Source organism: Schistocerca gregaria, chromosome 3, assembly GCF_023897955.1.
Source record: "Schistocerca gregaria isolate iqSchGreg1 chromosome 3, iqSchGreg1.2, whole genome shotgun sequence".
NCBI lineage: Eukaryota > Metazoa > Arthropoda > Insecta > Orthoptera > Acrididae > Schistocerca > Schistocerca gregaria.
Window position 1 is genome coordinate 569,299,876 of NC_064922.1, and position 24,680 is coordinate 569,324,555.

The 24,680-nt window shown below is 41.7% G+C and overlaps 1 protein-coding gene across 1 annotated transcript in view; it reads right to left on the bottom strand.

Annotated features, from left to right (window-relative positions):
- Positions 1 to 24,680, bottom strand: part of LOC126356127 (cholinesterase-like) — a 50,019-nt gene that overhangs the window by 23,848 nt on the left and 1,491 nt on the right. Inside the window, exons 2-5 of the mRNA XM_050006835.1 lie at positions 15,757 to 15,891; positions 11,467 to 11,740; positions 6,465 to 6,650; positions 3,283 to 3,482 (exon numbers count right to left, since the gene is read on the bottom strand). Coding sequence (XP_049862792.1) covers positions 3,283 to 3,482; positions 6,465 to 6,650; positions 11,467 to 11,740; positions 15,757 to 15,891 — 795 coding nt within the window. The remainder of the gene's footprint in view (positions 1 to 3,282; positions 3,483 to 6,464; positions 6,651 to 11,466; positions 11,741 to 15,756; positions 15,892 to 24,680) is intronic.

Here is a 24,680-nt window from a genome sequence, read left to right on the forward strand (position 1 = left end):
ATCTTATTCATTTGTAAAGAAATGTTGTTTTTGCTGTGGCGATTTTCAGTCTAAAGACTGGTATGATATAGACTTAAATGCAAACACGATGATTTCGTCCGACAACATTCCGATAGTCCTAAAACAAACAGCAAAGACAACAGTAGAAGCATCTGATATTTCCCTGGCGAAAGAAATCCAGAGCTTTTCACCAAGTCCCGGTAAGGTTGTGATAACCTCTGCATCGACTGCAGGGATCCGCTGCTCTTCGAATTTCTCGAGAGTGGAACCAAAATAAAAGCGCAGCTCTTTGAAGACACTTCGGAGAGACTGCATCAAGGCATCACGTCAAAACACCAGCAACGAATCATTGTTGTTGTACGATCGATATCTCCCATCCCCGACAACCAATCGAAGGATGGCTCACTTCTGCGATTTCGTTGGGAAACACTGCAACGTTCTCCGTACAACACGGATCTTTCATTGTGTTCACATCTTCGCCGACCTGAAGAAAGCCATGCGTGGACGTCGGCTTCAATCGGACGAGGAAGTCAAGATTGGTAACGGTTGTGCAGTCGTCAGTCGCCGACCGCGTTCTATGCAACACCAGTTAATCGTTTCGTCTTCCAATAGGGTAAATGTCTTCGTAGCTGTGGTGATTACCTTTGAATGGCATCATTAAATGGTCCCGTTGTGGTGAGTTTTCTGTTTTCATTTGATTCTCGTCATAAGATAACACATGCAGCACCGTGGAGACACGGTATAAACGATTTAGAAGATCATCGAGAGAACATACATCATTTCGGCGTATCCGCACGGCTAGCCGCAGTTTAGAGGTTTCTTTCTAGGATGTAGTTTTAACTCTGCTGCCCAGCGTGCGTTCTTTTAAGACTTTCTGCAAGCTTAAAACTCGGTATCGCCTATGAGGGGGGAGGGGGGGGGGGGTGAACCGGAAGAGAAGTACCGACAGAAGTGAACTATGATGGAAGTCAGTGATTAGCGCCTGCATAATTCCGTTAGCACGATTGTTGCCCGCGAAAGGCGAGATTCCGCGTTCGTAGCCCAGTCTAGTACACACTTTTAAATTGCCAGTGACTTTCATATAAACGCACTTTCCATAGATGAGTGAAAGATTCACTCTGGCGGTAATCCCTTAGACTGTATCTATGTCCAGCACCTTGCCTTCCATGTGTGATAGTCCGTCAAAGGTGACAGCAGAGCTCCTGTGAAATATGGAAAGCAGAAGTAGAGAGGTGATGGTAAAACTGAATCTCTAAGGAGTGATCGTGAGTCGTACTTTGGTAGCTCATATGGTTAGAGTATTGACCGTTAAATGCAGGGTTCGGTTTCGTGGCTCGCTCAGGCACACTCTTCGGACATTTGATACTATAACGTTTGTCGGTTGATTTCCCTCTCAAATATTGTAGTGCAATTTTTTTGTGTTCGAAGTACGTTTTAAGCAACATTCTAAAGTTGCAAATTACTGTCGAATTTGATAAGTAAAATATATAAAGAAAGAATTTTATGAAGTACACGTTAAGTGCTTTAATAGATAACTTTCAACAATTTACTGTTTTTTAAGCTAGAAACTAAATGACGATCTTCATTTGGATACTCTCTTCTGTTATCGACCTGATATACGATACCACCGAGCGAGGTGTACACGCTTAGGATACACATTCTACCAATCCTCACAGTCTCTCAGATGGATTGCTCACGATGTCTCCTGAAGGCTTACCGTGTGTCTTGAAATCTGCTTCTTGGTCCTTCGTCGTCGCTATCAGGATTGAAGGGAATGGTGTACGCTACTCGCTAAAGTGTCCCTAATTCAGTTGTTGATGAGTGCACGTGCACCATCTAAAAATGTTGCTTTTCTGTTTCGGTATGATAAAATCAGATTTACATTAGTATGATTAAAACAGGTTTACATTTTCAATAAGGGATTCTACATTGCCCTCTCGATGAAAATTAAAAAAAAAAATCAGTATATGAAATTAAATGAGATCTTACACAAACTGACACTATAAACAAGATTCTACAGGACAGATTTGCATTCAAAACTTTATTTGACAAGCATAACTTTGAAGCTAAATCAAGTGTTACATGTAACAGAACAGGGGCAGATGAACGTAAGAAAAATCACAGCAAGAAGCTGAAGAGGTTTTGGGAAAGCAGAAAGCAAGCATATCAGCAAAATAAGGTCAAAAACAACAGACGAAGAAGTAAAATGTAACCAAGGAAGTCAAGATATAAATTTAACGATAATATTGTCAGTAGTAGCGTAATCAGGAAATTTATTTAGCTTTACCCGTGTCAATAGATTAATTTGATCTCGAGAATCTTGATATTCATGTATCAGATAGAAATATCTTCTTCACATAACATATTAACATGACATGTCAAAAATGTACATATTGTAAATGATAATTGTAAACACATTGTGGTTAAGAGTTCTTCACTATGTACATAAATGTGTTTCATTTACTGGAAATTATCATCGGTGTTTATAATTATCAGATAAAATACGTAAACTATAAGAAATATCATGACAATATACTTCTGTGAAGACGACGTGACATCAATATTAATCCTTTGAAAATGACAGATTAATTAATTTGTTTAATTCGGTAAAACGAAATAAATTCCCTAACTGAGTAATTGACGAGGAAATTTTATTCTGAAATATATACCTCATCTGTCGATAAAATAACAGCCGCTGGCCTGAGTCGCCGAGCGGTTCTAGGCGCTACAGTCTGGAATCGCGCGACCGCTGCGGTCGCAGGTTCGAATCCTGCCTCGGGCATGGATGTGTGTGACGTCCTTAGGTTAGTTAGGTTTAAGCAGTTCTAAGCTCTTCGAGACTGATGACCTCAGCAGTTAGGTTCCGTAGTGCTCAGAGCCATTTGAACCATTTTTGGAAATAGCAGCCAACAGTGCTTAGTAGGCTGGACTCGCTGCCAGGAGGATGACGGTTGTGATCAGTGTCCCAATATCCTGATTTAGGTTTCTCGAGAATTCCCTAAATCGCTCCAGGTAAATGCGGGGATGGTTCTTTTAAAACAATCAGAGCTTGTGCTCCACCTCTAGTGACCTCGATGTAGACGGGACATTAAACCCTAATCTTTCTTCCTTCATTTCAGCTACGAGTAAAATCACTAATTAATAAACTTAGAAGAAGTAGATATCAAACACATAACTGTCCAGACATCAAGGTTCTTTTTATTTCATTACGTACACCTAATACCTGGCCTGAAATGGGAATAGGCCTAAAGCGTGCGCCTAACAGACGTGGCGTACACGTACCTCGTCCGTCGTGAGGAGTGCGTCGTCCACCAGTAGGTCTGCGGCGTCGACAGTGCGCAGGTAATCCACGAGCTCCTGGGAGTCCTCCGCCTCCAGCCCCAGCGCGGCGCCCAGCCTGAAGGCGTGGTAGCGGCCGTCCCTCGTCCCAGAGATCGAGGCCACCAGAGTGCCGCTCTCGTCGATGACCCTCGAGAAGAGGCCTGCAGCGACAGAGAAAATATCACACTCGAGGGCAGATCTCTGCTCGAGCACTGCCTACTCCCTCAGCCTAGTGTAGAGGCACAGATATCTTGGAGTACCCTGAAGAGCCATTGTTACGTGGCTTCCACGTGCAATAATTGACGTCGTGCTGTAGCAAGAATTCAGAAGGAAGCCGCAGCATTCCTGCTACAGCAGATATTCTCTCGGCTATCAAACGTTATTAGCAGGACGACTGAAAACGTAAATCAGCTCCCCTAGACTCAGAATATCGTTGATTAGTATGCCAGCTCATTGGACTTAGAAGACGCATATTTTGCACCCAATGGGAGATTGGTATAGTATATTTCTCTTGCTGTTCTATTCAGGTGCACTGTGTCTGTCATCCTAACGTTTTAGTAAAATAAGAAATCGTCATACGGACTGGCATGGTTCGTTGCTGATGTAAAAGACACGACACGAAGAGAATTTGATTGGAGTTTTTCACTGAAGTAAGACCTACGGAAAAAGATTAAGAATGATGTAAGAAACTAGTGTTTTGGTCAAAATTACTTTTTTTATTCATTTTCTATTGGCTGTCAAGAAATTGCGTCCGTATTCCCTTAAATTCACACAAAGAAACTAGTTTCAGGGCCCATTTCTATAATGCATCCTTTTAAGTTTTGGCATGAGGCTGAATTCTTCATTTCCATGTATATTTTCAGAAAGGTAATATTTATCGAAGAACTTAGCAGTGCTGTCAACTATTGTGTGGCAGTTAATGCACGTACTGGAAGTTCTGTAAGCAGTTACTCATGATAAACACGTGCCCCGCATCGTTGGAACGGCTCTACTAGTAGCATATTCACAAATTTGCTCTCAGTTCGTTATATATACTCTTCCAGATAATTCGGCTGCAAACTGCTCATTACAAGACAAACGATCCGTAGAAGGTCGCATATGGATTGTGGAACCTAAAAATGTAAAGCAACAATAGATAGCACTACTGTTCCGTTGTTTGAAAGAGTTAACGAAACTATTTTTATCTCTGTATGCATGTGATGTGAGAGGACATTGTCCAATTCTAGATACGCACTCGGGTATCACTCACAATGATTATCGTTGGCGCGCATTGGAATTAATGTGGAGCCATCAAATGTACAGGAAATTACAAATATCTCAATGGAAGCTGAAAATATGAGTGTCTAAATCTGTACAGAATGCTGTCTCTTTCGTCACTGTAAAATATGAAAGTCAATAGCCAAGTAACTGTAACATCAAGATTTTTCATACAATTCGTTGATTAATTTCTCATAATTAGAGAGTGGTACGAGAGATATGTATTTGCTTTAAAGAAAGTTGTAATAGCCAGGTTCGCATTCATTATTGTTTATTCCTGATGACCTTTATGACCTATTTAACATTTAAGACTCTCATGTTCTGAACTTCAGAAAACTTATTGTAGTACGTCTTCCTTCATTACTAGTGAATCAGAAACGCCATGTTGACATTACTATGGATAGTGTAAAACAGGGTTGTCAAAAATGAGAAAAAGGCTACTAAGGTGCTTTTTAACTGTACTGTTTCTACTTGTGACAAACCTGTTTTTATTTGTAACACACCTGCGGCGAATGTGTTACATACTGTTCACTGGTAATGTCAACATCGAATGTGTGACATAGTCGTAATGGAACAGGACGTATAAGAACAACTTTTTTACAGATCAGGAGATGAAAATCTCAACAGTTGAACCGGTCATCATGAATAAATAGTATTGAATGGAATATTGGCTGTTAAAAGTTTCTACATATATATTTTTTTGTTTTGTTTCAATGAACAAAGCTTAGAAATCTTTTAGTGCTAGTTTCTAGGCTATTAAATAGCATTAAAACCTAAATAATCATTTCTAAGCAATGAAATGCACAATTAATGAGACAAGATGACCGAAATCCAAGTTAGACATAAAAGAAGAATTATGGACATTTGAACCTATGGTGGACTTCAGTGATCTACGTATCTCATTAGATTATAAACGTCACTATACCGGTCATACAAAATTTCATTAAAACTGATGATCGGTTTTCTCATTTAGAGTCATCATCAGATGTAAAAATTAAAAAAGTATAAACAGAAACATATCAGTAGACTTATAATACAAAAAACTGACTCATGAATTCTGCGAATAAAATGAACTCCTTATCTGAAGAACAAGAGTAGGTTGTGCTTATTTATCGATTTAGCGAAGTACATGCTTCTAACCCTAGACATAAAAGTTTGCTTTTAATGGTATTGAAATTTAGCAAATACAACTTTTTAGGTGTGTTGTGTAACTAATATGCATTAATAAATAGTAACAATCGGTCTAAAAATATCTTTCACGAAATACATAAAACTTCACAAATACTTTATACTAAAACCCAGACACAAGCTTAATCAATAAAATTTAAAATAGATATTGTGCACTTTTTAACTACGGATAATGAAACAAAACATTGTTGAGTGACTATTTAGCAGCATCTGTGAAAGCATCACTACTGGGAACAAGAACGATTAACCAGCTTTTTATTTATTTTATTTTCTTTTTTTCAGAGCAGGCAAGGTACCCTCAGAATCCTAAATACGTATGTATCCTTCGCATCTCAGGAAAACAAAGATTTGCTCTAATAATAATTGTTTAAATTTGATGGTTAATAATCCAATCTCATAAGCACCACTGAACAGACAATAGCAGTGGAGACTTTGTGAAACGGCTGTAACTGTTTATTAAAGTTTGATTCTAAACAGGTAAATTCACACATTAGACGACCGGTGGATGAGTGCCCTATTGAAAACTTTTCCGATTCAGAAGTTAACAGATCGAAAATAGCACAGCTGCAAACAGTGAACTGTAAGTAAGAAACATAAATTTACTGATACCAAGTACAGATATCTCTTATTGAACCTGTACACAAATCCATTTCTTAATCTTATCAGTCCATCTGCGAGCTACAGTCGCGGTCCCTCACCTGCCGACGCGTTCGCCACGAGGTGGTAGGACACGGCGACGCCGCCCGCGCTCTGTCCCTGCAGTGTTACCAACTGCGGATCCCCGCCGAACCTGGCGATGTTCTGCTGCACCCACAGCAGGGCCTGCCGCTGGTCCTTGAGTCCAGCGTTGCCAGGCACCACAGAGTCCTGAGTGCTCAGAAAACCTGCGTAACAGAGAAGATACACACGTTGTTGACGCTTTTGTCGGATAGCTGGCGAATGCTTCGCAATTGCATCCAAAATTCGCCATTCTAAGTAATATGTTCGTGAATATTTGATATTAGCTTCGTTGCTTGACGTTAATTTACCCAAAATTCAGATCACTGGTTATATCTGAACATGTCGCAAAAGTCATATCCTTCGGATACTTTTAAACATGGTGCCAGTTCATGTAAAACCACATCGTTTAGATTCTTTTGAACATGACACTCCCTGAAAGATTCAGGCATTACATATTTAGTAAATCTCAAGAGGGAGTGAACTTAAGTATTGATTCTGAACGCTTTCTTTTGCAGCAGTTTCGAAAATGCATCACGATTTTGATACAGAACTTAGGTGGTTTGAAGCGAGGAGAGCTCCCTTGGATGTCAGTAATTTTCCAGGAACATAACTTCAGGGCTTGACTTCCAGAGGAATACATATATTTAGTGCAGAAGTATCTTAGGTCCTGATGACAATGGATGATGATGATGATGTTTGGCTTGTGGGGCGTTCAATTGCGCGGTCATCAGCGCCCGTACAAAGTCCCCATTTTTACACCAATCTAGCCACGGTCACGAATTAGCATAGCACCAAATGTATGCAGCGAAGAAAAGATAAGGGGCACACAGCAGTATGTGGAGCCGAAGTGGCAGACCAAACAGCCACAGAGATATGCAGAAATCAGAACGTGACGCAGTCTACCATTCCCCTGCATGTATTACTGTTGAATCAGTGAACCTTGCGACGGTGCAAGGAGTAGGTTCCAGTGAGAAATAACAAACCGCAGTCGGCGAAGCACACCACCCAGCAGCAGGGCTCCCCTTGTCGGTCACTGCGGTCCTCCTCCGAATAGGACACTGCCCACTGAAAAGTGAAATCATTCTCCGGCGAAACGTTCTCTCAATTTGTCATTCCCGTGGCGTGCAAATCACTGTACGCCATATTTTAACCGAGTTCATTTCACATCATCACGAGAGTGGAGACGCTGGTGCAGGTGGAGACCCGCCACGTTAGCTAATTATGAGAGAAGTGCCATAAGGCTTTTAAAACTTTTTAAAGTCTCTAGCTTAAGCTTTTGTGTGCAGGTTTTCAGTTCAACGATCAATCAACCACATTAATTTTTCCAATACTTAAGATCTTATTACTGCACTTCCCTTCCGCCCATTTATTTTAGAATTTATGCAAAGATGATTTTAGTACTTCTAACCGTGTGTATGTGTGTGTGTGTGTGTGTGTGTGTGTGTGTGTGTGTGTGTGTGTGTGTGCGTGCGTGTGCGTAAATGAATTTTATATAAGTATAATACCGTTTAACTTTATGCCAGATTATATCGATGAGCCATTTTCAGTACAGAAACCTGACTTCGCATACACCTTACATTGATGTTACGTTTCTAGCGTGTAACAAAGCGCTGCATGAGATCATTTTCTTTAAAATGAAACAAATACGCGTTTAAGCGTTTGTTTTTGCGAGCTTTAGTAGATCCCCCATTCATCTAGCCCCAGTTTATTCCAAAGATGGTTGCAAATTTCAAATATATCATACCCATCTTCTCAACCGCCTTTGACGATTGCTATTTCATATGCCTCTTATCGCCTAAGTCCGATACTACAGAGGCCAGTTTCAGAATGTTTGCATCGAGCGAGGCTAGGCAGCTGTAACACACTGGACTCATTCGGGAGAGCGGCGGTTCAGTTCTGTCTTAAATCCAGATTTAAATTTTTCGCGATTTCTTTTAATCGCTTAAATTAAATAACAGGATGACACATTCGAAAAGGAAGCATCCCCGATTTCCTTCCCAGAGCTTTCCAATTTCAACTTAGGACCCACCTCTGCTGACTTCGTCATCGACTGAACGCTATGTCCTAACGGTACCTCCTTACCTTTTCATCTGTGGCTGTAGTTTCAGCTGTGGTTTAACTGTCCACATTCAGACGTTTTGGCAACTTTGAAGTTAAAGAAGCAGGTCACTATTAGATTTTCAAGAAGTGTAGCTGAAATACCGATGCTGATTAACCATAAATTATTGAATACGGTACAGTACACCACTCAAACTATTTCAACGACAATTACATAGAGCAAGTTGACACATCATATCGAAACAAGCACTGTAGTAAGAAAAAACTTATATTTCGTTTATAACAGCCTCAATTTCTACAAAGCCAAGAAATTTCCTCTTTGAATCATGTAGACACTAGCGTATAATATCAACAGCAGTGGAAAATGAATTAACGGGAATAGGATTGGCTATGAATAGTAATATAGAGCAGAGAGTATGCCACTATGAACAGTTCAGTGATAGGGATGTTCTTACCGGAATCGACAGCAAACCAACAGTGACAACGATAGTTTAGGTATACATGCCGATGTCGCAAGCTGAATATGAAGAGACAGAGAAAGTATATGAGGATATTGAAAGGGTAATACTGTACCTAAAGGGGGACTGCAATGGAATTGTAGGGGAAGGAGTAGAATAAAAGGTTACAGAGGATATGGGCTTGGGACAAGGAATGAGAGAGGGGAAAGACCAACTGAGTTCTGTAAGAATTTTCAGCTAATAAGATCGAATACTATGTTCAAAAATCACTCAGAAGCCTATATAGACTCAAATCACAGTGTAGTAGTGATAAAGAGTAGGCTAAAGCTTGAGAGATCAGTCAGGAAGAATTAATATGCAAACAAGTGGGATACGGATGTACTAAGTAATGACGAGATGCGCTTAAAGTTCTCTGAGACTGTAGACCAATAAGGAATATCCCAGTAGGCACTACAATTTGAGAGGAATTGACTTCACTAAAAAGGACAATCACTGAAGTCGGAAATAGAAACACATCTACGAAGAAGCCGGGGGTAGCAGAGAAATACTACAGTTTAGCGATCAAAGAAGAAAGTACAAAAATGTTCAGAGAAATTCAGGAAAACACAAACACCAGACACTGAGGAATGAAATACATAGGAGCTGCAGGAACTGGACGAAATCGCTACATGAGAAATGTAAAGAAATTGAGAATTAATTGTTTGTCGGAAGGACTGTCTCAGCATATAGGAAAGTCAAAACAGCCTTCGGTGAAATTAAAAGCAAGAGTGGTAACATCAAGAGTGCCACAGGAATTCCCCTGCTAAATGCAGAGGAGAAAGCGGATAGGTGGAAAGAGTACATTTAAGTCCTCTATAAATGGTAAGAATTGTCTGATGTGATAGAAAAACAGGAGGCGATATAAAAGAGATAAGGGATCCAGTATTAGAATCAGAGTTTAAGAGAGCTTTGGAGGACTTAAAATCAAATAAGGCGGGATAGATAACATTCCATCTGAATTTCTAAAATCATTTGTGTAAGTGCCAACAAAACGACTATACACGTTGGTGTGTAGAATGTGTGAGTCTGGCGACATACCATCTGACTTTCGGAAGAATATCATTCACACAATTCCGAAGAATGCAACAGCCGACAAGTGCTTACGCATCCAAGTTACTTACAAGAATAATATACGTAAGAATGGAAAAGAAAATTGAGGGTGTGTTATATGATAACCAGTCGGTCTTTAGGAAAGGTAAAGGCACCAGAGAGGCAACTATGACGTTGCGGTTGGTAGTATAAGAAAGATTAAAGAAAAATCAAGACACATTATTAGAATTTGTCGACCTGGAAAAGCGTTCGACGGTGCAAAATGGTCCAAAATTTTAGACATTCTGAGAAAAATAGGGGTAACCTATAGGGAGAGAGGGGTAATGTTCAAGATCCACAAAACCGAAGACGGAATAATAAGAGTGGACGATCAAGAACGAAGTGCTAGGATTAAAAAGGCTGTAAGACAGGATTTAGTTTTTCGTCCCTACTGTTCAATCTGTACATCGAAGAAGCAATTATGGAAATAAAATAAAGATTCAGGAGGGAATAAAATTCAAGGTGATAAGATATCGATGAGACTTTTCGCTAATGACACTCCTATCCTCAGAGAAGTGAAGACAAACTGCAGGGTCTGCTGAATGGAGTGAACAGTCTATTGCGTATGGTAAATGGACTGAGGGTAAATCGAAGAAAGACACAATTAACGAGAAGTAGCACAAATGAGAACAGCGATAAACTGAACATCAGGATTGATGGTCACGAACTAGAAACCATTATGGAATTCTGCTTTCTGGGAAGCAAAATAAGCAGTGATGGACGTAGCAAGGAAGACATAAAAAGCAGACTAGGACTTGCAAAAAGGGCATTCCTCCTCTAGAGAAGACTACTAGTATGAAACATATTTGAGGAAGCAATTTCTGAGACCTTACGTTTGGAGCACAGGACTGTATGATAGTGAAACATGGACTGTTGGAAAACTCGAACAGAGGAGAATTGAAGCATTTGAGATGTTGCGCTAGAAACGAATGTTGAAAATTAGGTGGTCTGATAAGACAAGAAATGAAGATGTTCTGCACAGAATCGGAGAGGAAAGGAATACGTGGAAAACACTGACAAGAAGGGGCAGCATGATAGGACATCTGTTAACACATAAGTGAATGACTTCCGTGGTACTAGAGGGAGCTATAGAAATCAAAAGCTGTAGAGGAAAACAAAGATTGGAATACATCCAGCAAATAATTGAGGTTGTACTAGTGTCGGATGGGGACGTTGCCACAAGAGAGGAGTTCGTGGCAGGCTCCATCCTTCAAACCAGTCAGAAGACTGATTAGATAAAAAGAAGAGCGAAAGAAAAGAACAAACAGAGTGTTAGGTGTAGAAGGGTGTACGTTTCATTACGTCGCCTGTTCAGTGGGGAGAATGGTCATATTACCGAGTGGACCTAGTCGGTAGTTGATGGTAACCAGGATGACGCCGTAGGAGACGAGAAAGTCAGGTCCGTGCTCCTGGTCAGAGCCGCTGCCGGCGAAGAACCCTCCGCCGTGCACCCAGAAGAGCACGGGCAGCCCTGCGCCCTCTTGCGGGACGCCCGGCACGAACACGTTGAGGTAGAGGCAGTCCTCCGAGCCGCCGCTAGACTGCACGCAGTCGCTGCCGTACTGGGTGGCATTCCGAATACCCTCCCAACTAGGTGGAGGCTGTGGCGCCTGAAAACAACACAGCCAATCTGAGCAATATTAGCCGCAGCAGTACTTTCATTTATCTTTCCATGACTTATACTATGAAAAAACAAAAACAAAAAAGAAACTTAAATATTACGGAGAGGTATTTACATACTCATATTCTAACAAGATCTGAACAGATTGGTGACCTTATAGTGTGAACCACTTCGGCATTTGCCTGCAATACTACAAGGGAAATTGGAACTATTCTATGAAGATTGGAGCCTCCAGCCTTCCGAATATCAGACCAGTCTGCTTAAAACAGTGCAGCCTCTTTCGTCTTACGCTATTGCATAATATTGCCCTGTTTACGAATTCCAGCAAACATGATATTTCATAGTGTAAAAACTTGGTGCTACATTCTTCAGTTCTGTAAGCTCCTGCACCTAGGCGTAAACTCAGCATTACACTCGAACAAAATGGCTCTGAGCATTATGGGACTTAACATCTGAGGTCATCAGTCCCCTAGAACTACTTAAACCTAACCCGAAGCAGGATTCGAACCTGCGACCGTAGCAGTCGCGCGGTTCCGGACTGAAGCGGATAGAACCGCTCGGACTCACTAGAACAAGAAACTGCACTTCTTTCTGTTACGTATGAAGATTTCATGTTCTTTTTACAGACGAACATTCGCTGGAATTACTGTATGTATGTCTCTACGATAGATGCTGTTATTCACACTCTTTATGTTGATACTGTCTGAAAAAAGCTGAAATCCGTGGGCACTTCCCTAATACCCGTTTCTTATAAGTGGAAGTCAAATGAAAATGAGACAGATAGAAAAAACTGAGTAAACCGTTTATTGAAACTTCATGGCAGATTAAGAATGCGTGCCGGACCTAGACTCGACCTTTTGGTGCGGCACACATTCTTGATGTACCAGGATGCTTCATATCAGCACTGCCTCCGCTGCAGAGTGAAAATTTCATTCTGGAAACTGTTTATTACTTCAAACATAGTCGCCATAAATTTTAATACATATTTCCCACTGCGAAACAACACAGTCAAAGCCTTATGGATAAATATATGTTAGTGGCGGTCTGTGGAACCATGATTGTACCCAGGCTTGCACCTCTTTATCCGAATCAATCAACAGCTAAATGAATGTCTTTCTTCTTGGCTCCAAAATATGCGTAGCCGAAACATGTGGGCCCGCTCACATGTTGCCAATGTTATATATTACGATGTGTTCAAAGCTTTTACAATGGAGTCTTTAATAAAATTTTCTCGGGCTTCCCACGAGATTTCGACCGAACTCTCCTCAGTCATTGTCGAGTGCTAAGTATGACTGCTGACGCCATGGCCGCGTCGTTATATAGCCGCACTGCTGGCTGTGACGTCACTAGTGCTCTCTTCGAGGCCCACGAGAAAGACAGGCCGCGGCTCGTATGTCACGAAGGTAGTCCTGAACTCGCTCGCTCGCTCAGCTCAGCAGGCAAAACGCGTTTCAAAACCTGTTAACTCGCAGTTTGGCGTGTTAGTACTAACGAGAATTGCATCTTCCACTGGAATCTACTGTTGCGAAATCTTACATCTACATTTATACTCCGCAAGCCACCCAACGGTGTGTGGCGGAGGGCACTTTACGTGCCACTGTCATTACCTCCCTTTTCTGTTCCAGTCGCGCGGGAAGAACGACTGCCGGAAAGCCTCTGTGCCCGCTCGAATCTCTCTAACAGTACTAAAGCAAAATTTAATTTTAGATCAATACTCGATATAAGTGGTATAACGGCTTTTTATCACATTTAGTCTTTTCTGCTTAACAGTACTCATTATACGCTGGAATTGGTGCCTTATGCAACTGATAATCATTTTAGCACGATTTTATTTTGTTTTATTTTACTCCAGTACAGCCATAACAAATTATAAGTTGGCACATGGACGTCTCATCATTACAGGACTAATAACTGTAAGATTCCATAATAGCGTACTGCAACAGAAGACTCAGTTTTCGTTTGTACGGACACGCCCAGTTACGAGTTAACAGGTGTAGAAACGTAGTTTGTCTGCTGATTGGAGCGAGCGAGTGAGCGCAGGACTACCTTCGTGCCGTACTCGCCGGGGCCTGTCTTTCTCTTACCAAATATGATAATGCTTTCATCCCGCGTCCGTCGCGCCTGTTTTAACCACGCTATGGCCAGGTCCCAGGCTGTGTTGACCTGCAAACCGCCGTCCTTGTTTATGGTGTTTCCAGAGGTTTTTATTTGAATAGCTTCTTTTATGACGCCTTTCTGTGGTGCTGTGTCGGGAAAGGTGAGCCGGCTCCTGAAGAGATATAACATTTCATTTGTGTTCAAGCCCCCAGCAAAAGTTCGACAGCTGGCCAGTAAAGAACGATCTAGAGATTAGAACGCCTGGAGTGTACAAGGTACCGTGTCAGCGTGGCTGTTACTATGTCGGCCAGACAGTAAGCACTGTGGAGCAACGCCGGACAGAACACGAGAGGTGCTGACGCCTACGCTACCTACAAAAATCAGCCGTGGTAGAACACGCCTTAGAAAATGGACACCGAATTCTATTCGGTCGTTATGAGGACGAAGGTATTTTGGGATAGCGTCATAAAAGAAGCTATTGAAATAAAAAGCTCTGAAAACACCATCAACAAGTATGGCGGTTTGCAGCTCAGCACAGCCTGGTACCCGGGCACGACAGACGTGGGATGAAAACATTACCTTGTACGACGAGGAAGAGAGCACCAGTGACGTCACAGCCAGCAGTGCGGCTATATAACGACGCGGCCACGGCGACACAGCAGTCGTTCTTACCAATTGACAATGACTGAGGAGAGCTCGGTCGCAAGCTCGTGGGATTTTAATCACTTAAAGCGGCAGGAAGTCCGGGAAAATTTTATTAATTCATATCGCCGCGAAACCATGCTATTATAGAAAGGAGTCTTTGTTTGAGGAATATTTCTGTGTCATAATTACCACATTTGGCTCACTATTTACCAAATTTTTAGATAGAAAAATTTATTGCCAGCTTCAGTATTGTATTTGGGAAATGTTTGTGTTATTTCTATGAGATTCATGGAACAGTCTTAAAGCAAAGTACTGCTTGCACCAGAGAGCTTTGGCAAACAGCAGTTAGCTTGTATTGATTATTTTCCTTCGATATAAATTCGCCTAATGCGAAGAACTCGCTATAAGCGGGAAATCCAGGTTGGAATCCTGGTCCGGCACAAATTATCGTATGTTATTAATACGTAGTACGTATGTACATAACAAAACTGAAGACAAATTATTTGCAATGAGCGAATTTATTTGCAAGTAATATCAGGCGGCTGACTATCGTCAACAGTGTCTCTTCATCCAGACATCCACGGACATACTAATTGTTTATCTGTTCTGAATTGTAGTGACAGAAGATTAATATATTCGTCTCGCTGCGAATGCAACTTAGTAGATGAGTTATGGTTATTATTTTAGCTCACAACGTGATGTACACTAATTCAATGGTGTTTTCCTTAGCTCTAAGACAAGAAGAGATCGTGAAACATGAAGATTGAGTTGCTCCCTGTTGAAGTGTTTATCAGATACTTAGCAACTGACTATTTATCTTTGTTAGGCGACAGATATTCCACTATTGTAACCTAGACACGATGCTACACAGGTGACCATGTAGCTTGATGAACTTCACTGTAGATATAGAACCATGGTCATGAATAACGCGCTATGTATTTCTAGTACGAATCTTTGACAGTTCTTGTAAACTGGTTAATTTCAGTTTGCACTACATGCACAAAGTGGTGTGAAAGTGATACGCAAGTGTGCTGCTGAATATAGTCGAACAGAAACTGAAATTCTAAATTTAACCGGTATCACAAAGAAATTAATAGAAAAACTATACCTTTTATTGGTTACTTTTATTAGTGTTTCAACAAATTTTGTTTAGTTTCATTGACTTATCTTTCTGCTGCTTGAGTTATATTCTCGTTTGTGCCGCTGATATGCCAGATTAGCACTGGCATGGAGTGGTACTGCTATTAATAATTCAGAGCTCACCTGGAATCGTAGTACTCCAAGAGGGGGCTCAGCATACGGTATTCCCAAGAAAGCTGTGTATGTCGTGTTGTAGAGACTTGTGGCTGTTTGTCCAAGCAGTGTACCTTGTTCTACGGTCACCAAGATTTCTTCCCCCTAAAGAAATAAACAAACACATCATTATTTAGTCCAACACAAAACATCAATTAATATGAGACTTATAATTTCATTAGCAATACCTGAGTGCCTTCCTCTTGCTAAACATTCTTCCTATATAACCATTTCTTCAAATTTTTGCTCTTTGTATTGGCAAGGTTTCCCCATCCCTAAATTTATGCAGCAAATGGTAGTGCATTTCACAGATTTGTTTCCCTAGCGGTCATTACCATTTCCTTACGAACTATAAACGCATGAAACGCATCTTTCTGTGCCTCGTTGTCCTCTACGTACACTAGTGCACAAGTTTTATGCATGATCAGGAAAGTAGAATACATTTACAGAGCAGGGTGTACATGTGGTTGTAGAAGAACAAAATGACTGTTGGTAAAGCATCTCGCCTACGACAGCAACATCAATACTTAATGTAATATTGTCTTCTGAGACTTAATAATCGCATTTCGCAAAAAAAATTAACGCTATTTTCCAAACGTACAGCCTCTTTATGAGGCGGTTCAAGAGCTTTGAAGCTGTCGATCTCATCCCTATAAAACGATTTCGTACAGGTCCCAAAAAGAGGCCATAATTGCGGGTGATTGTGTTGCAATTGCATCTCTGATTTGCCGTGTGACGCTTAATTTCAACTTCCCTAACCAGTCAGTGTGGTGGATTTCTTCACCCACGGCGAATTCATCCATCACAGCAGCTCGATGTGTATTAACATTATAGTCCATGAAAATGATTGGTCCAAATACATCTGTAAAGCGTTGCGCATTTGTTTCTCGTGCTTTATCTCGATATCTCTGAACCATGATACTTCCCCTGAACACCAAACCATATGAGCGGTCAATTGCTTTTCAGTCTCCGATACACAGTTGTTGGCAGCTGAACATTACACATATTGATGGATTTCGTCATAAAATTACGCTCAGGGATCGGTCGTGTTGTATCTTAGGTTTGGTCCACGTCGTACTCGCCAAAGATGATGAGCTGTATTTCCTCGGAATCTTTCCCGACGCTTTCGGACTATGCTTTATTGTATATCAACGGTTTGATACTGTTATTTGTGTTGAAGCGGTTTAAAAGAATTGTCATGTTTAACACGGCCTAATGATGTCTGTGTGGCATTGTGCTGTATGTATCGCAAAGGCAGTACGCGATCAACAAAAGTGCAAACACGATTCAGTCATAATGAGCCTAATTCGATGGTTTCCTTTATCTAGTTACCACCTGTACTAGTGTAATGCTTTCTTTACTATACACAGAGCAAAATTTTGTTAGCGGTTAAATGTTGGTGACCTTTTACAGGGATTCCTCACTTCTTTTCTTCCTGTTCTCCTTTTCTCCACTGTACTCTCAACCTCTGAATACTACTGGATATATTCCATTTACGAAATATTTTTTGCAGTTTGGATCCACTGAAATTATTAATCGACAAAGTCTTATGTGTAACATTTTCGTAAATGCTCAGGCAGACAACCTGTTGATCGCTAATATAATTTAAAGTTACACGTTTGCGTACAAACTGACGTTATGTACTTGCGAAGAAGAAAAAAAATCAAATACCATGTCTTATTACAGTATCTACTACAACAGATTAGTGGGCGTACAACTATTTAGCTAATATGTTTAACAGATCTCGAAAGTATGATATACAGTTGGAATTTATTTCAGTACAAAATCTGGGAATTTTTAAATTGTACTGTTTTTGAATACATGGATATAAAGGAAACCGGATTCTAACAATCATGATCAAAGGTATTTACGCAGTATCTTTAACCAGATACTGCTGGGTATGACTGGGGGCTAAATTAATGTCATTCGCTTTCTGCAAGTGCTCGTATGCAACGCAATGGTCGTCAACCTTTTCTTCCCGTGATTTAGTTCATTGCTGCCACAGTCGTTTCATCTTATCATGACTAGTTCCCAGCATGAACATATACAACTCTAAACAATCTGTAAGTGAGCTTGAAAAGATTGAGTGACTCATTTAATATGATCACTCAGATAAATGTCAAATTGTTCCAATGTAGATTGGAACCGTGCATTCTGAAAACTGATAGATATTTGAAACTTAGTAGTTCAGAGAACAACGATAAAAGGCATATAGCGCACAACCTATTAGTAACATTCTTCATCTAAAGGAGATGCAGCTTGACCGTCTACGGCCTAACAAATAGATGAGATGTTTCTGTGCTCTGATAACTGAAATATATTGCAGATACCTAAACACAACTACATTCACAAGCAAAATAAGCGAGAATCACATTAGGCCCGTCATATTAAAGGCTGTACACACTGATGTTAAACCTGAAGAAAGGGAGGAGGCCAAATGCGGCAGTAGCCACCAGATATCTCCCTGGGGACAACGGAAGAAACATATGATTCTTTAGTTAGGGTAACAGTGGTTTAGATTATACATTGTTATGATAAAGAAATTTCCAATCATTCTTCAAATTAATCTTATTATTTTTTAATGAATGGAAATTCTTCAGTGCCGCATTAGCTATATAATATGGTATCTTGATTAAGAAACACAAGGGGTTTCACACCATTATAAATTTACACTCCTGGAAATTGAAATAAGAACACCGTGAATTCATTGCCCCAGGAAGGGGAAACTTTATTGACACATTCCTGGGGTCAGATACATCACATGATCACACTGACAGAACCACAGGCACATAGACACAGGCAACACAGCATGCACAATGTCGGCACTAGTAAAGTGTATATCCACCTTTCGCAGCAATGCAGGCTGCTATTCTCCCATGGAGACGATCGTAGAGATGCTGGATGTAGTCCTGTGGTACGGCTTGCCATGCCATTTCCACCTGGCGCCTCAGTTGGACCAGCGTTCGTGCTGGACGTGCAGACCGCGTGAGACGACGCTTCATCCAGTCCCAAACATGCTCAATGCGGGACAGATCCGGAGATCTTGCTGCCCAGGGTAGTTGACTTACACCAACTAGAGCACGTTGGGTGGCACGGGATACATGCGGACGTGCATTGTCCTGTTGAAACAGCAAGTTCCCTAGGAATGGTAGAACGATGGGTTCGATGACGGTTTAGATGTACCGTGCACTATTCAGTGTCCCCTCTACGATCACGAGAGGTGTACGGCCAGTGTAGGAGATCACTCCCCACACCATGATGCCGGGTGTTGGCCGTGTGTGCCTCGGTCGTATGCAGTCCTGATTGTGGCGCTCACCTGCACTGCGCCAAACACGCATACGATCATCATTGGCACCAAGGCAGAAGCGACTCTCATCGCTGAAGACGACACGTCTCCATTCGTCCCTCCATTCACGCCTGTCGCGACACCACTGGAGGCGGGCTGCACGATGTTGGGGCGTGAGCGGAAGACGGCCTAACGGTGTGCGGGACCGTAGCCCAGCTTCATGGAGACGGTTGCGAATGGTCCTCGCCGATACCCCAGGAGCAACAGTGTCCCTAATTTGCTGGGAAGAGGCGGTGCGGTCCCCTACGGCACTGCGTAGGATCCTACGGTCTTGGTGTGCATCCGTGCGTCGCTGCGGTCCGGTCCCAGGTCGACGGGCACGTGCACCTTCCGCCGACCACTGGCGACAACATCGATGTACTGTGGAGACCTCACACCCCACGTGTTGAGCAATTCGGCGGTACGTCCACCCGGCCTCCCGCATGCCCACTATACGCCCTCGCCCAAAGTCCGTCAACTGCACATACGGTTCACGTCCACGCTGTCGCGGCATGCTACCAGTGTTAAAGACTGCGATGGAGCTCCGTATGCCACGGCAAACTGGCTGACACTGACGGCGGCGGTGCACAAATGCTGCGCAGCTAGCGCCATTCGACGGCCAACACCGCGGTTCCTGGTGTGTCCGCTGTGCCGTGCGTGTGATCATTGCTTGTACAGCCCTCTCGCAGTGTCCGGAGCAAGTATGGTGGGTCTGACACACCGGTGTCAATGTGTTCTTTTTTCCATTTCCAGGAATGTATTTTCAGGTGATGATAACTTTTCACTTCATTAGGTTAAAGATGTTGTATGCTGCCCCAAAGTTCAACTCGTTAGTCGAATAAATGCGTAACTTCTTAAATAGGTTATCATTGAATAGCTATACTTTCAGTTTATACGCCTTACGGTGAAAGCTAAAAGTGTCAGAATTCATGTTCCAGTGAAGAACCAAAGCTGTGTTATAATAAACTGAATGTCTAAAAATTAACTCCCTCCTAAACGTAGTCGTAAAATGTATCCACATTTGGAAGAGGAGTCGAATTGGCACAAACGAGATCCCCACAAGGTGAATAAACCCGTCGTTCATGTACATCACCGAAACTACGAAGAGACCGTATTGAAGTGCTATGGAAATGTTAAGCTGTAATGCAGTGATAGAGTCCTCCATCAAACTACTGAAATTCCATCGTGTGTGGTATTCATTACAGAGGACTGTTGTGACAGTAGCACTGTAGAAGAGGACGTTGACTACTTATAGGCGACCTGCATTAGTTATTGTTTTATCCAACTCGCAGAGATCTCGTATGCGGTAACTGTACTCCTCTTTTAATATGGACTGCATTTTAGGATTACATTTGTAAATAGTCAAGTTATTAGACCCTTACTCTATTATAACACAGCCTTGGCACCTTAAAGGAGTGAGCTCAACTTAAGGCGATGCTTTATTGCACATCAGCGATTCTGAGACTGTGGCCTATGTCGAAGCAGTTTAAAGGTTGTAAGGGGTTCACCACCCTGTTGGAGTAAATGTAATTTCGATGTATTGCTCACTGCTCTGACCTGCAACTCTATCGCAGCAAATATTTTCCGTCGCAGGCAGCGCGTGGGCTATACATCGAAACAACATTTGCTCCAGCAGTGTGGTAAACCCCTAGCAAATGCAATTTAGATGTATTGCTCACGCGCTGCCTGCGGCAGAAAATATCTTTGGTGCAATAGAATCGCAGGTCAGAGCAGCCTCTTCAGTTGTTGCAGTCGCTCGCTGGTACAGTGCAGTTGTACTCTGGCATGCGCGTAGTTAAGTCACTTGTCTGAGATGTTAATATGAATTTGTTTCAATCTTTTTGTGATTCGTCAGCACCAGTTGACCCAGATTTGTAATATTCAATTTTTCATATAATGGATTGTAGGTCTTTATCAATAATGTAAAAGATTTTCAAAATATAGTTTTTGCCAGCCAACAAAAAAAATGAAATAATTTTGCCTTAAGTCATTACAAGTCACGATCCAGTCATTTATTTAAATTTAAATAAAATGCCAATAAAGATAACAAAATTTACCTTACAATACATGGCGACAGAATACAGTTGCACTATAGCAGCGAGCGACTTCAACTGCTGCCGAGACTGCTCTGACCTGCGACTCTATTGCATCGAAAATATTTTCTGTCGCGGGCAGCTTGTGAGCTATACATCGAAATTACATTTGCTCCAGCAGGGTGGTGAACCTCTTACAAGGTGTTATCCTACTTTATGGAGTCAAAATGACGTCACTGTGGCACTGTGTTGCATCATAAAGGAACTACACTCTCAAGTAAAATGAAAACACAATTCAGTCGTTACGAGCCTAATTCGAAGCTTTCCTTTATCTCGTTATCACGTGTTTCTATACTGCTTTCATTCCTGCACACAGAGACAAATTTTGTTATTGAATAAATATTGATGATGTTTTACAGGGATCCTTCTCCCTTTTTCTTGCTGTTCTCTGTTTCTTCACATAATTCTTAACCTCTGAAGACCTTACAGCAATAAATTCCTATTTTTCACATTCGACGATTAACCTTTTAAGAGGTTTACATATTGAACGTTGAGACATCGAACATTCTCTCTAGGTTTATCAAGTGAAAAGTCTTTCACCTGGAGATGCCCTTACAATGGCGTGAAACCGGTTATGTTGCCTAATAAAGGAACCTGTATGCAGCTAATGCGGTCTTGGCGAACTTTCGCTTGTTTTCAAAATTTTTAAGGGTTTTTAATATTATTTCGGAGAATTTTGGGGAAATCCTTAACGATATTAATGGAAGGTGGAGTGGATCTAATTGAAGACGTAAACTTTCATGGGCGCAACTATCACAGTTAGTAAATGTGCCACGCTATGATGTGATCTAATGGATTTCACTTTAAAGCCCAACGTTCCGTTTTCAGGAGAGATCAGGGGAGATCACAGCTTCTTTGAACGTCCTATTCACCCTCTGGCTCGCTACTCACTGTAGCTAAATTCCGCTTCCGCGTGGTTCCGTGTAGTGGCATGACGTCAGTCGTTTTGAATACCAGAGCGCAAATGGCCTTTGTCACTGCCGTCGTCCGCTATAGCTATCACCCCATGGTAGAAGACTGGTACACATATTCTTCAGCACCGGATTCCAGATGTCATTCAGGTTCACCCCCTCCTCTTTCGTGTTGAAAATCCCGTGGCATTCTACAATCTCTATGGCGTCTCTACACAGCCTTCCATAGTATACGTTTATGGCTCAAATTACTTGAGCCCTCTCAAAATGAGTGTTGTGGTCACCTGGCTCCAACGTACGTTCCGCAACAGATGATCTGTAAATCTCACCTCCTCTACTACTGCCCTTGTGCTCCTGGCCGCTTTTTGACCGTTCTTTTTGTAGTACCCAAGTACACCTCACCACAGCTACAGGAAATTTTGTAAATTCCTGCTTTTTGGTTAGTGAGCATCCTTCACAGATTTTAGGTGATCTCATGTCTTCCGAGTAGGTTTGTAGATTACCACGATGTTCGGGTTCTACAAGATTTTTCCTATGCTGTTAGTAACGTCCTTAATAAAAGGCAGGAAAACTTTCGATTTACTGTGATTTCTACAAGATGGTCTTAACACTCTTTATGCCTCAGAGGACGAATAACCATCCCTGAGCAATGTAATGGTGAGATGTTTTAATCCTACGTCAAGCAGCTCTAGTTCGCAAATTTTCCGTGCTCTATCCGCCAAACGTTTTTATGATTCCTCGCTTTTGTTATGGTGGTGATTCGATTTTCGTTGCAGATAACGACGGTCTGTGCTTGTGTTCTCAGTAAACCGTGTGACCCAAGCTACCAACTTACTTCGTGAACACTAGCACGTCAAGAAAATCTAATCTTCCTCCTGCCTCTTTCTCCATGGTAAAATGAGTCTTCGCATTGATAATGTTGAGACGTTTTCGAAAACGCCACAGTTCCTCCCTGCCATGCAGCCACATATCGGAACCAGATATTCGGTTCCTTTTTCGCAGTTTCAAACACCTGTTCCTCGAATTATGCCATAAAGAATTTCTCGATAAGTGTGAATAAGGAGCGACACGTAGCAACATCATCGGACTGTTCACAGAACTCATTGTTCCATTTGAAATACATGATTGTGAGGCAAAAGTTAAACAGTTTGCAATAACGGGAGGCCAAATCCGATTCCGCTGTTGTAATACTTCACTGAGTGGAACCATAGTGGACGTTAGGAAAAACTGAGAACCAGAGCTGCTTGACTCAAAATTAAAACGTCTCACAAGTGAATTGCTCAAGTATGGTTATTCGTTCGCTGAGGTAAGAAAAGGGTTAAGACCACTGCGTAGAAGTCGTGGCGATGCTCAAGCGCCAGCGAAAGCGAATGTTTTCCTGCCCTTCGTTAAGGAGGTTGCTGACCGCACAGGAAAAGATCTTCAAAACGCGAAACTTCACGATAACCAACAAACTCACCCGGAAGATACATAAGATCACCTAAAATCGGCGAACGATGCTCACCAGCTACTGTAAAAAGCAGAAACTGAACTGAAATACCTACCATGTAGGAAGTTTCCACATACATTGCGACTTCAAACGCGTGTCGTCATTTCTCACTACTTCAGTATTCGACTTTCTCGCACGCAGATTTCAATGGAAAGCAATGCATTGAAGGCACATAATGTGTACCAACGGGACATGCGGTGTGTAAGTGAAAAAATGTCTTGATGATCTCTCCATTGGCAAAAGAGTCCGTATTAGACAAATATTAATTTATTAACTCTGGGAGGAGACTGACAGCGGGGAGGTGACCATGAGAAAAAGGTGGATTAACTGACGCCAGGATAACAGTTTGCTAGACGAAGCATGGAATATCACAAGTTACAAAATATTAACAAAGTAAAAATACCTGGAAACAGGCTCAGTGTAGGTGTGGTGGGGATCAAGAAACTGAAATAGGACGAAACTAAGAATTTGCGGTCAGACGAATATGGGATAATATCAAAGGCAGCAGAAAATGGTATAACAGGTGAGGACTCGTTATGAATACAGATATGAGGCAGAGAGTGAACTGCTGTGAATAACTCAGTGACAGGGTCATTATTCGACAGAAGACCAACGTCGACATCCGTAGTGCTATTTCAAGGCAAACCCACAGTTCCTATCTGTGTTAGTTGTGATATTGTGTTAAGCTTTCCGCGCAAAAGTATGTCTCATAAAGAGTAAATTATGGTAACTCTCCAATTTCTGTAACCCTGCCAAAAATACGTGAAATATTGAAAACAATTTTGTTTTCCAAGAAGACGTTAGGCAGTTTTACTGCATCTGCACTCGTGTTACGGGATAAAGTACAGGTAATACAGGATACGTTAAGTTTCGCGAAATATTTTCATTAAAAAACTTGCATGATTCATTCGCAAGAGTAAACTCGATGGTTCTGTCGGCTTAAATATCAAGTGCTCGTGACAAAAGATTGAGGAGCGCCAACGCCAACGAACGTGGCGCCAACGAACACTATAAATACTTAAAAATTGTCTGGTTATTGTTTCAGTTTTATCTGACAGGTTTGGAGATTCGCACAC